Source organism: Heptranchias perlo, chromosome 19 (assembly GCF_035084215.1).
Source record: "Heptranchias perlo isolate sHepPer1 chromosome 19, sHepPer1.hap1, whole genome shotgun sequence".
Lineage (NCBI taxonomy): Eukaryota > Metazoa > Chordata > Chondrichthyes > Hexanchiformes > Hexanchidae > Heptranchias > Heptranchias perlo.
In genome coordinates this window covers 27,555,271-27,569,209 of record NC_090343.1, presented here as the reverse complement: position 1 = coordinate 27,569,209, position 13,939 = coordinate 27,555,271, and the positions used below count along the sequence as shown (strand labels likewise).

General features: G+C 39.8%; 1 protein-coding gene across 3 annotated transcripts in view; it reads right to left on the bottom strand.

Moving 5' to 3' along the window:
* The window catches only part of hnf4a (hepatocyte nuclear factor 4, alpha), a 65,990-nt gene that overhangs the window by 32,641 nt on the left and 19,410 nt on the right, over positions 1–13,939 (bottom strand). For all 3 annotated transcript variants that reach the window (XM_068000546.1, XM_068000545.1, XM_068000547.1), the window contains 2 exons: positions 6,116–6,290; positions 2,043–2,137 (listed from right to left, as the gene is read on the bottom strand). In XM_068000546.1, coding sequence (XP_067856647.1) covers positions 2,043–2,137; positions 6,116–6,290 — 270 coding nt within the window. The remainder of the gene's footprint in view (positions 1–2,042; positions 2,138–6,115; positions 6,291–13,939) is intronic.

Genomic DNA, 13,939 nt, shown 5'->3' with positions numbered 1-13,939 from the left:
TGTCCCCTTTCAGTAGCTTTTGCTGGATTGTGATCAGGAGTGGGTGCCTTTGCTAACTTTCTCATCATAATCCTAGATACTGAGGCTAATTCTAATGTCCCTACTGAAATCAATGTAAATAAAAATTGGGAGAGATTCGCTATTGCCTGTTTTACACTATAGCACAACGTCAAAATTACCCCCTAGATGTCTTCTGTAGCTAAGTGCAGTGAGAAAGCTAACTTCTGAATGGAACAGGCTAAAAAATGATTTCTGAACTTTGCTGGCTCCAGATGTAAAAATGGGACTCTTTTCAAACCCAGAATCCAAGTTCAGGTTTAAATTTTTCCAACATGGTCCAACCTACTCTTCAGGTAATATTCCTATTAGCCAGTTCCTCCGCTCTCTCTACCAAGACATCTCAAGCCCTAGACTGCTTTGCAAGCCTCAGTGAATCAATTGAACTCAAGCTATGTAAAATAGAAGATACTAGCAAGAATTCTGTTCAATTAGATATGTATCATACAGGTATGAAACAAAATTGCCATGTTTCAAGCCAGTGGTAAAATAGTGCTTAATGGGGCTATTTCTAATGTCCCTACTGAAGTCAATGGAAATAAAAATCGGGAGAGATGTATAATGGGCTGTCGATTCGCTACTTGATTGGTGTGAGTGAAGCACATTAAGTACTTCTGCTAGCCAAGTTATCTTTACTGTGCATGTTGGACATTACAGTATATGGTAAAACTTAGAACACCAGTCTGTATGTGTATTTTGCTTCATGCACTGCTTATATACCTGAAGAGGCACAGTGGTGCTCCAAGTATTGGAGTGTATGTAGTGTGCTGCACACACGTTGGCCCCAATTTTTGTGTGTAGATTACATCGTCTGTCCAGTGGGCAGAGCAATCACAGCACCCATCTGATGATGTCATTGGAAGGCTCAAACAATTTTCGTAGTCATTTGAATGTGAGTGGCGAACTGCTAGTGTGAATCGTGTTGCTTATAGGCAGCTCACTATTTTTGGGGGGGGGGGGGTAAATCTGGCAGGGGAGACACTGATCATGGGCCTACAGCAGCATTTAAAGAGGAAGGCTTTAAAGATTGGCAGGTCAACAGAGTAACTTATTTCAGCATTGGAAAATTTAAACTGGACACCCAAGAGTTCAAGTTAAGGAAGCCTTAAGGCTCAAAACTTGCAAAAAAAACCAAGAAAAAATGAGTGCCCTGCCTGTTTCCAGCTTTCCCTAACTGTTTCCCTTTAAATAGCACTTGAACTGGACATTTCTTGCCCTGTACCGCCCATGATTTCAGAGTGGGTCCTGTTTATTTCTGGCCAGAGTGCTGGCCACCTATATCAAGACCCACTTGAAAACCACAGTAGGCCTTGGGTGGTAAGTCGGCGATTTTTTTTTTACTTCCAATTTTCATTCTGTTACTGCCCTATTCATGTGAAAGATGGAGTAGAAAAGAGATGACAGTTGCTCCCATTATATCTATTTATAATGCATCTCTACTGGCTCATGGGGTCAGACCCCTGAAGATAGGTAGTTATAGACAATTTACATTCTTGAACATTGTGTTAGCACCTTTGTTAAGACAACAGCTGACGTAATACTACTACTCTACTGAAATACATTCTTTCATGGTCTGGTTGGGGATAACATAGCAAATTGGATTGAAATTTGCTGACTCCCTGCATATGTTTTTGCATCAAACTTATGTTGCTGTAATTACAAATTCAGCATGAATCCTTTAGTATAAATTCAAGCACTAGCCCAACAAACAAATCAGTATTGTTGTCAAACAGACAGTGTGTGGCAATGGAACATCCCTCCATTGTTGTTCTTCTGGATGCTATGTGGCTGGAACCTAACCTCTGTTGCATGTAAATGCTGCAGATTCCAAGTAGAATAGGCCTCTCCATATCAGTGAGTTAAGAGTATTGCCTGTACACAATGCACTGTGGCTACCTTCTTCAAACACTCATGAAAATACCTATGCTGTGTAAATGTCTCATTATTAATGTACTCTTTTTCACATATACACTTCAGTTTCTTACCTTCCTTTTTCATCCCTGCTCGAAAGCACTTTTTTAATCTGCAGTATCTACATTGGTTTCGTTTGTCCTTATCTACAATGCATTGTCTGTTAAACCTTGAAGACAACACCAAAAAAAATCACATTATTAGCATTTACAGATCAAATGAGACACTTTATGATCTCCATACAGTTAAACATATCCAAAGGAATGTGAACACTTTCAATTTTTTGTGTGTCACCATTCCAGCATGCTGTGAATGCGGGACTCTAACATTGAAACAAGTCGCTACTGACATTTTTATAACCACAAAAATACTCTCCCCAATCGGCAGGAACAAAGTGGTGGAGCGGCAGCACTTCACTACTTTTTACTGTAATTTATTTTCTTACTAAAATTAATAAGGTTAGGAATTTTAGCCCCATAAGTGTCTGTCTTTGAAATATTTGTGCCATGGGAGTCACAGTGGAATTCTCAGTTCTTTGATGGAACTGCTGAATTAGGTTGCAGTTAAGATTAAACATACCCTGCTCAGTTAAAAGGACTGGTTGCCCGTAACAACTAAAAGGTTTCATTCTTTCCAATATAAACTGCATTTAGAGCAGAGTACAACTAAAATCTTTCAGTTAAAACATTTTCTATTTTCTATTTTAATCATTCCCATAAATTAGAGGACACATTTTCTGGCTGACAGCATTTCTACCTATACATGCATTTCTTGATGATGAGGGTGTTAGTTATTTTCTTGAGAGAAAATTGATTTTAAACATGATTATTCTTTGGAGACCTAGCCCATTAGCCATAACCAAAGTTTATACTTGAGATTCTATAAGAACGAATCATACTTCAAATCAAGTATTTTAGACCTAAATTATAGTCCTTTATTTCGCCCTCCATTCCTATACCACAAAGATTCTACCAACTACTGTGAACAACAATCCTGTTTAACAAAAACTAGCAGCATTAACAAACATGCACAGTTAATTTCTCTTTCCTTACTTTATTTCAAATCATTCAGCTTTTGTGAGGCCCATCTGGAACCCAGCAAGATCTGCCTTTATATGTGTTTGTTAATGTTATTTTTAATTAAGCAGGGTTGTTGTTCACACAGCGACTTGATGAGTCTATGATTGTGGCATGGAAGTGGGGAAAACTTTTGTCACAACTGTAGCCCAGCATGCAGTCAACACTTGAATGAAAGGAGGATAGAATGGCAGGAAAAGAAAACATGGAATGACAAAAGGTCATTCAACCCCTCAGGTCTACTCCTTCCACAGACAATGTACAATTTACCTCTTTATGTTCAATTTACCCTATCATGGATTCTACCCCATCTCTGTCAGGCAAGGACAGGATAGAGCTCAGCTGTGATGTTCGCCAATGAATGGCTTGATGCTGTTAAGGTTTAAACATGATTACTAGCCAATTGGATGGCTTGCAACTTGCACACTCTATTTGCAAGAGATAAAAGAGGAACATGAAAGCATCCACCAAATTGCAAAAAATATAAATGCTGAGACCACTCCAAGAAGGTCATTTTAATGTAACCCTCCCCTCCCCGCTCCCGGCTTGAAACTGACAGGCCTGTGTTACATCCCACCCGATTTTATTTTCCATTATAGTCAGGGAGAAAAGCCACAGCTGCACATCAGCTACTGCTGTGATATAATTTGATGCAATTTCTATCGTCATATTGTTTTACTCAATACTTCTGCGTGAAGGCAGTCATCTTTAAACTCAACTATCTTTGTTGCTGTAGCTCTAGTCACTGTTAGCAATTGCTTGACTGTTACCTACCAAAGATTGAAAAACCATGATGGGATATGGAAAATGACCACATATGTGTATAGTGCTGTACACCACTGATTGTACATGATGCCTTGCAAACCTGGTCTGCTGCTCATCTCCAATTACTATAGTGAACTCTTACAGCGGTCTGCTCAAATCAAACCTAGGAAAGATTAAATCTTTCAATGCAAATAAGAATTGCTGTTCAGACCTCCAAAATTAACAACGAATCAGTCCTAGGACTGTTAATCAGGCTGGATGCCCCTGTATTTGAATAGACATGTTTAATAATGATAAACAGCCACAACTGGAAGAAAAAAAAACATGGAGCCATATCATAATTGCCTTAGTATAAACTTGCAACTGAGTATCATTTGCCTTGCTGTATGCAAGTACATATTTATACCAGCTTAATTTCCTTGTATATTATTTTTAAATATACGTGATAATTTTTATTATATTTTTGTGACACAGATTCTGAATGAAATTTTACATTTGTGACTGTATGCCAGACTTGCTAGGTAGATGGAATTCTACCCTTCTTTCACTAACCTGAGACATAATTGCTATGGAATAATAATTAATGCTAATCATTAACAGACTGACTATGAAGGAAAGAAAACTGTAGACATAATTCTTTTGAAACTGAAACTAATCTTTGTAAAAAATCCCTGGTTGCTATGGCAGAGTCTATTTAGTTGTTGAAATAAACCACTATTATATATCATGGACATATCATAAAGATGTTATCAATGGAAACTCTTAACAAAAGTGGCTGGCACCAAATGTAATAGTAGCTTGACTTGGATCAGATCCATCCTTGTACATTGTAGTCGTCTTAAGATCATTTCTCATTTGGCAGGGAAATTTAATGCCCTCAAGGGTTAATATATGTCTTGCAGAGTTAATCTTAATCAAGAAAATTTACATTTTAATGAATGGAAATTTCTTCAGGTGGACATTTTTATAGGTTTGTAATTTGTTCTCTGCTTCAGACCTGTTTGCTACCTTTTCACCTTTGCATACTTTGACTTCAGTTAGGAGTATGAGATAGTCAAATTAACTGCTATCAGTGCTGCTCTGTTTTGGATGAAAGAAGACATGCTTTATGGAATAAAATAGGTTTCTCTGATTTAAAAAAATCTCAGGTGGAGCACTCCACTATGATGAGACGTTCTACTTGGCAGTCGAAGAAGAAAATGCCATTACTTTTCCACAGAGTACGTAGAAAATGTTGGACCTAAAGCAGGAATTGTTCCTTTCAGAGTTAATCTTGCGTAGGCTCTGCTGTGCTATGTTTTCACACATAAATCAATAACGATGTTGAAATGCGCAAATCCAAAACTAAACTGAACTGAGTCAACTTTGTGTAATGTGTATCATAAGTTATTCTGGGGTTGCTGATGTACATGATCTATTTTCTAGAATTCATTTGACTTTGATATACAATATTAGCCTCTTGTAAGAGTCTCCTTAGACTTGAAATGCCTGTGACTTTCTTTCAATTGCTAGCCATGCTTACACCTCTGAACTGTCACTTTCTGGAGTGTATTGGCATATGCACTTAGCTATGAACCTCCTCTCTACAGGCTTGTAGATAGAGCACTTATGCCATTACTCCAGTCACACAGAACAGTTTGACACTCATACTAGATGCACGAACCATCCAGAATCATTGTTGTAGAAACCATATCGGGCTGAGTTGCATTGACTTTTTTTCATACCCTTTATACGTTATTGCAGTCATGATCAAATTGACAATAAACTTTTTCTTACAACTGGTGACCTTCCTTCCAGCCCTCCTCCCATTCACAGAAACCAGACAATCATTTTGTGATAAATTATAGTTGAGTAATGTGTAATACTGAATATTATTATCGTGTAATAATTTAATCTGACCATGTGAAAATCTCTTTTTCTGATTTGCTAATTTTAGAAATGCACATCTAATCAAATAACCCAAGTGTCTGATTGAATCTATTAACTTCAAAATGTCATGTTAAACTATATTTATTCAAAGTACTGCCTTCGTGTATGTATATCTATGTATGTACAGGGATAATCAAGGAACTTATAACATATAATAGTCTGCAAAGCTCTATAACAGACAAAGCCCTTCTTTGCCTTTTGTCAAGATACAATATTACCCTATTTCATGATAAAGAGCTCTGGGGAAGCATGTAATGTGCTTGCAGTAAAGTCAGAGTGGAGAAGTACCTGAACGCTGACCAATGTTGTGCATCACCTTTGTGAAGTATATAAGGAATGAACTGTACAACCTACTAAATTAGTTTGAGGAATTTTACCTGCAGGAATACATATGATTTTTTCGGACACTTCGCCTGAAAAAACCTTTGCAGCCGTCGCAGCTGGAGGCACCGTAATGTTTTCCTGTCGCTCGATCGCTACAGATTGCACAAAGAGCGCTGACCCCAATGCTGTTAGATGCATTCATGTTGGTGGCTTCAGCTGGAGATGTATCTGAGAACAACAGAAATTGATACTTTTAAAGGGAGTTCAGGTGCAATTAAAAATTAAAGTAGAAGCTAGATAAATACAGTTGTAAGTTGGATCTTGTTCATCTTAGAGGGATAGGTGGCCTGGCGCTTGGACGTTTTGATGGTCACCATCAGTGTCAATTTGTACTGGCCAACTGGTAGGGTGCTAATGAAACAGGGCAGTTCTCTGACAATTTTAAGGCCAAAAGCTATTAGATTGCAATAAAGTAACCAGTTTATTTTGTAAAATAACTTCAGACGTGTTGAAGTTTGTGTAATACAACATGTATTGGTGTTTGCAAAGAAAAAGCTTCACCTCTGTAGCATATATGAATCAAGTTACAATAAATATACGGCCAAATTTTACTGGAGTGGAGCATTTTGCGGCGTGCGCCATTAGGCTTTTTTTATTTAGAATGTTTTTTACAAATCCTGCAGAGAGAATGGGGAAGAGATATTTAAACTGGGAGGAATTTAAAATGCAGGAATGAGTTAAAAGGGTGATCAGAGGGGCAAAGAGAGACTTAGAAAAAAAGTATAGCAGCAGAGGCTAAACATCACAGGAAAACGTTCTTTCAGTACTATAACAGCAAGCAAGCAGTCAGAGAAGAGTAAAAACCAGAAAAGATGCAAATGGAACCAAAACTGAGGATAAGCACAAGATAGTTAATATTCTGAATGATTACTTCCTCCAAGTATTCGCAAGGAAAGATATAAGCAGCATATCCTCCTGAAATAGAGTTAACCAAAGTAAAATTAACAACTTAGATATAAATGAGATGAAGTCCAAGACAGGCTAAATTGTCTCCAAAGAGTCAGAAAATCAGGGATAGATAGTATTATAATGCTGATGGAGACAGTGGAGGAAATTGTGAGGCCCTGACCACTGTTATCAGGGAGTCAAGGGACACTGGGAAGGTACCAGTAGATTGGAAGCAGGCCAATGTAGTGTCCATATTCAAGAACGGGGACAAAACAACTACAGACCCATCAGTCTTGCCTCCATTCTGTCTAAAATAATGGAATCAATTATTAGGAGCAAGCTTGAGAATCATCTGTACAATAACCCAGTTAGTACCAGTCACTATAGATTCAGAAGGGGAAGATCATGCCTGATTAACCTTTGAGGAATTAACATCCCAAGTTGACAGTGGAAAGCCCTAAAACGTGGTGTACCTAAACTTCCAAAAGGCATTTTACGAAGTCTCATTTGAAAGGCTATTAGTCAAACTCAAAGATATGGGGAGTCAGTGTAAACCCTGGGAATGGATAAGAAACTGGTTGAAGGACGAGAAACAATGAATGCTCATTAGAAGAGTTCTGTTGGACTGGGGAGAAGTGCTGAGTGGGGCATCTCAGGGTTTGGTGCTAGGACCACTACTGTTTCTAATTTACATTAATGACCTAAATTCAGAAACTCGATGCAAAGTGACTTCAGCCAGAAGTGCCGAGTGGATGATGCATCTCAGCCTCCTCCTGATATCCCCACCATCACAGAAGCCAGTCTTCAGCCAATTCGATTCACTCCACGTGATATCAAGAAACGGCTGAGTGCACTGGATACAGCAAAGGCTATGGGCCCCGACAACATCCCGGCTGTAGTGCTGAAGACTTGTGCTCCAGAACTAGCTGCGCCTCTAGCCAAGCTGTTCCAGTACAGCTACAACACTGGCATCTACCCGACAATGTGGAAAATTGCCCAGGTATGTCCTGTCCACAAAAAGCAGGACAAATCCAATCCAGCCAATTACCGCCCCAACACTCTACTCTCAATCATCAGCAAAGTGATGGAAGGTGTCGACGACACCTTCCATCAAGCAGCACTTACTCACCAATAACCTGCTCACCGATGCTCAGTTTGGGTTCCACCAGGACCACTCGGCTCCAGACCACATTCCAGCCTTGGTCCAAACATGGACAAAAGAGCCGAATTCCAGAGATGAGGTGAGAGTGACTGCCCTTGACATCCAGGCAGCATTTGACCAATATGGCACCAAGGAGACCGAGTAAAATTGAAGTCAATGGGAATCAGGGGGAAAACTCTCCAGTGGCTGGAGTCATACCTAGCACAAAGGAAGATGGATAGTGGGTGTTGGAGGCCAATCATCTCAGCCCCAGGACATTGCTGCAGGAGTTCCTCAGGGCAGTGTCCTAGGCCCAACCATCTTCAGCTGCCTCATCAATGACCTTCCCTCCATCATAAGGTCAAAAATGGGAATGTTCACCGATGATTGCACAGTATTCAGTTCCATTTGTAACCCCTCAGATAATGAAGCAGTCCGAGCCCACATGCAGCAAGACCTGGACAACATCCAGGCTTGGGCTGATAAGTGGCAAGTAACATTCATGCCAGACAAGTGCCAGGCAATGACCATCTCCAACAAGAGAGAGTCTAACCACCTCCCCTTGACATTCAATGGCATTACCATCGCCGAATCCCCCAGCATCAACATCCTGGAGGTCACCATTGACCAGAAACTTAACTGAACCAGCCATATAAATAGAGTGGCTACAAGAGCAGGTCAGAGGCTGGCTATTCTGCGGCGAGTGACTCACCTCCTGACTCCCCAAAGCCTTTCCACCATCTACAAGGCACAAGTCAGGAGTGTGATGGAATACTCTCCACTTGCCTGGATGAGTGCAGCTCCAACAACACTCAGGAAGCTCGAGACCATCCAGGACAAAGCAGCCCGCTTGATTGGCACCCCATCTACCACCCTAAACGTTCACTCCCTTCACCGCTGGAACACTGTGGCTGCAGTGTGTAAGATCCACAGGATACACTGCAGCAACTCGCCAAGGCTTCTTCGACAGCACCTCCCAAACCCGTGACCTCTACCACCTAGAAGGACAAGTGCAGCAGGCACATGGGAACAACACCACCTGCACGTTCCCCTCCAAGTTACACACCATCCCGACTTGGAAATATATCGCCGTTCCTTCAGTGTCACTGGGTCAAAATCCTGGAACTCCCTTCCTAACAGCACTGTGGGAGAACCTTCACCACACGGACTGCAGCTGTTCAAGAAGACGGCTCACCACCACTTTCTCAAGGGCAATTAGGGATGGGCAATAAATGCTGGCCTCGCCAGTGACGCCCACATCCCATGAACGAATAAAAAAAAAATTTGCTGATGATACCAAACCAGGAGGAGTAGTGGAATTGGAGAAAGCAGCTGAAAAATTAGAGTGTATTGTAAAAAATATATGTGGGCAGATAAAACTTATTGCAGAAAAGTGCAGAGTACTACACATTGGATGGAAAAATAAGAGCAGCAGTACACCATGAATGGTGCTGAAATAGCTAAGCATGATGCGGAAAGAGGCTTGGGAAACTTAGTAGACTCTACACTAAATGTGTCTAACCAATCCAAAATAATAATCAACAAAGCCAATAGAAAGAACGTCACTGAAGGTTGAACTACATAGCCAAGCAGTAGAAAATCATAGAATCATAGAATGGTTACAGCACAGAAGGAGGCCATTTGGCCCATCGAGTCCATGCTGGTTCTTTGTAAGAGCAATCCAGTTAGTCCCATTCCTCTGCTCTTTCCCCATCGCCCTGAAAATTTTTTCCCTTCAAGTATTTATCCAATTCCTTTTTGAAAGCCACGATTGAATCTACTTCCACCACCCTTTCAGGCAGCGCATTCCAAATCATAACTACTCGCTGCGTAAAAAAGTTTTTCCTCATATTGCCTTTGGTTCTTTTGCCATTCACCTTAAATCTGTGTCCTCTGGTTCTTGACCCTTCCACCACCAGGAACAGTTTGTCTTTATTTACTTTATTTAAACCCTTCATGATTTTGAACACTTCTATCAAATCTCCTCTAAACCTTCTCTGCTCTAAAGAAAACAACCCCAGCTTCCCTCATCCCTGGGACCATTCTAGTAAATCTTTTCTGCACCCTATCTAAGGCCTTCACATCCTTCCTAAAGTGCGGTGCCCAGAATTGGACACAATACTCCAGTTGTGTCTGAGCCAGTGTTTTATCAAGGTTCAACATAACTTGCTTTTGGACTCTATGCCTCTATTTATAAAGCCCAGGATCCCATATGCTTTTTTAACTGCTTTCTCAACCTGTCCTGCCACCTTCAAAGATTTGTGCACATATACCTACAGGTCTCTCTGTTCCTGCACCCCCTTTAGAATTGTACCATTTTAGTTTGTATTACCTCTCCTCATTCTTCCTGCCAAAATGTATCACTTTGCACTATTCTGCATTCAATTTAATTTGCCATGTGTCCGCCCATTCCACCAGCCTGTCTATGTCCTCTTGAAGTCTATTACTATCCTCCTCATCTGCAAATTTTGAAATTGACACCCAAGTCCAAGTCATTAATATATATCAAAAAAAGCAGTGATTCTAATACCGACCCCTGGGGAACACCTTTGTATACCTTCTTCCAGTCCAAAAAACAGCTGTTCACCACTGCTGTCTGTTTCCTGTCACTTAGTCAATTTCATATCCATGCTGCCACTGCCCCTTTTATTCCACGGGCTTCAATTTTGCTGACAAATCTATTATGTGGCACTTTATCAAATGCCTTTTGAAAGTCTATATACACAACATCAACCACATTGCCAACATCAACCCTCTCTGCTACCTCATCAAAAACTCAATCAAGTTAGTTAAACACGATTTGCCTTTAACAAATCCGTGCTGGCTTTCTTTTATTAATTCACACTTGTCCAAGTGATTATTAATTTTGTCCTGGATTATCGTTTCAGAGAAAGTCATGATCAAACTGTATCGTGCTCTGGTCAGACCGTAACTTGAGTACTGCATTCAGTTTTGGTCACCGAGACACAAGGGAGACTTTCAAATGCTGAAAGCAGTGCAGAGAAGAGCCACAAAGCTGATCCACAGTGTCAGGGGTTTAAGATACTTGGAAAAATTGGAGAGACTCCGGCTTTTTAGTCTGGAAACATTTGAGAGGTGATCTTATAGAGGTATACAAGATAGTAAATGGTAGGGAAAAGGTAAATCCAGAATATTACTTTAAATTAAATTGTAGAAGTAGAATAAGGAGACCAGTTCAAATTAGTAAAAGATAACTTTAGGACTGATCTCAAGAAATTTTTCGTCAAGCACAGATCTAGGCAGAGTGGTGGATGCGAAAGTTCTGGATGCACTAGACACAGAAATGGAGGGACTGCAGGTGTTTCTATGGATGAAATAATATGGGCTATATGGTCTTCCTCCATGAAAATTTTGTGACCATCCATCTACCCCACATATTCATTCAGCCTTGTATATTGTGGGATACCTAAACTACTTGCAGTCTGAAAGAAATCCAAAAATGGTTTCACTTGTGTATAAAACAGGCAGAATTTAAGATTAAGATTATATTAAGATTAAATCCAGTTTAATTGCCTCCAGGTAAATAGAACTTTGATATCAGTTATGAAAGATACAAGACATTATGAAAAGTAATGAAAGTGAAATAACTACGCCAGAGCAAAAGCAGCAAAGAAAACAAGGTGCAAGAGAAAAAAGGAATCTCTTTAAACCTAATTCTAATTAGTCTGAGTATTATAAAGCCAACACCTGCCACTAGATTCTCATTGACTTAGACTCTCACGTTTACCACATTAAAAGGTTGACATGTTCAATGACTTTCTTTCTGAGTCACTGCCTATTCATTGCAACTAATTACATACTTCAGTGAAAAGCATCCTTCCCTGCTACATTTGGAAGAGTTAGAAGTTAGTTTATAATTGGTCTGCGAGAGGGGTTGCCACTGCAACTTTCAAAATGTCTTGTTAGACAGTTCCTTGTTAAGGAGGAGAATTGTTGTTTCATACATTGCAAATTTCAAAGATTTTTAAAAATCTGTTATCCTCCACTCTGAAATTAGCCTGACAAAAGCTGGTCAGAAATAGATAAATTACAAATATATATTATAATCTTATGAATTATGAAATTAACATTTTAAAAAGTTGTAAATTACAAAGAAGATATAGAACATTACAATCTGAATCTAGATAATATACTGCAAATAATTTAGAATTAAGCCACACTTACTCATAAATAAACTTTCCTTAGAATGTGGGGAATTGCTTGACCTAAATTGATGGCGTAACAACCAAAAAATGATCTAAAGTTAAATATTTCACAAAGGGACAAATTGTTTCAAGACAAATTTAGTTTTTAATTCAAAATTACTGCTCAACCAAATGTAACTTTTTTTTTGCTGTTCTTCCCTTTTTCTAACTCCTATTTCCTCCTGACAAGAGTACTTTTTTATCCATTATACTAATAATTTACACCTAAAGGTTTGTATTTGTGCTTCTGGTTTTTCCTTCCTCTATTCTCTGATCCACAAGTACTGACTTCCAACATTGGCCTGTTTGCACTGCAATGTTTTAATTACAAAGAGCGCACGATAATTATCAAAAGGATGTTTTTAATTTTAAAAAATGATGACTTTTTTGTGCTAATTAAGGTGAGGGGTATTAGTGCTGTAAAATGGAACTTTGCTTTACTTTGGGGACTCAGTACTATAACCAATTACTCGATGGACAGGCGTAATATGAAAAGCTGCAGAGAACAGATCGCTGTGCTCTGACCAACAATGTGCCTTAGCCCAGCCCTTAGAAGAATACCTTTGCCTATATCAACAACAGCTTATATTTATACAGCAACTTTAATGTAGTAAAATAGCTCAAGGTGCTTCACAGAGGAGTAATCAGACAAAATGGATACTGTAACAAAGAAGGAGATAATAGGAGGGGTGACCAAAAGCTTGGTCAAAGAAGTGGGTTTTAAGGAGGGCCTTAAAGGAGGAGAGGGAAACAGAGAGGTGGAGGGGTTTAGGGAGAGAATTTCAAAGCATGGGACTTAGGCAGCTGAAGGAACAGTTGCCAATGGTGGGGTGAAGGGTGGGAGGGATGTACAAGAGGCCAGAATCAGAGGAACGGAGAGATCTGGGGGGGGGGGGGGGCGTTGTAGAGTTGGAGGAGGTTACAGAGGAAGGAAAGGTCAAGGCCACGAAAGGAATTAAACATGAAAATTACAATTTTAAAATGGAGGCGTTGGAGGACTGGGAGCTAATGTAGGTCAGCAAGGACAGAGGTAATGTATGAGAGGGACTTGGTGTGTGATAGGATAGGGGCAGCATAATTTTGGATGTGCTGAAGAGGGTGTGGGATGGGAAGCCGGCGAGGAGAGCATTGGAATAATTGAGTCTGGAGGTGACAAAGGCATGAATATGACATTTCTTCATTGTACACCAGCTAAACCAAACTATGGCCTTTGAGTGCCAATTGGTGGGTAGTTTTTATTATGGACCCATGCCCACTAGGAACTGGTTTGAAACATCTAAATTAACTTTTATATAGAATCCTTACAAATGGCAGATGAGGACATTTTCATCTCATCAATCTCTGCTGCATTGGAGTCTAGGTCTTAGAGATGAAAAGAATGTGTGCTAGCTTACTGCACTATCCAGTCATACTGTTTGGGCTGTTTCTGCCTTTTTAATAATTTTGTTTACTTATTCACAAGGCAACAACATAATTATAGATAAGCTAGGCCATTCGACCCATCTTCATAAATCCAGAGAGATCGTAACATCCCCCATTGTAGTGTCCAATTGTTTCTTAAATGATTCTAGGGGTTTTGCTTC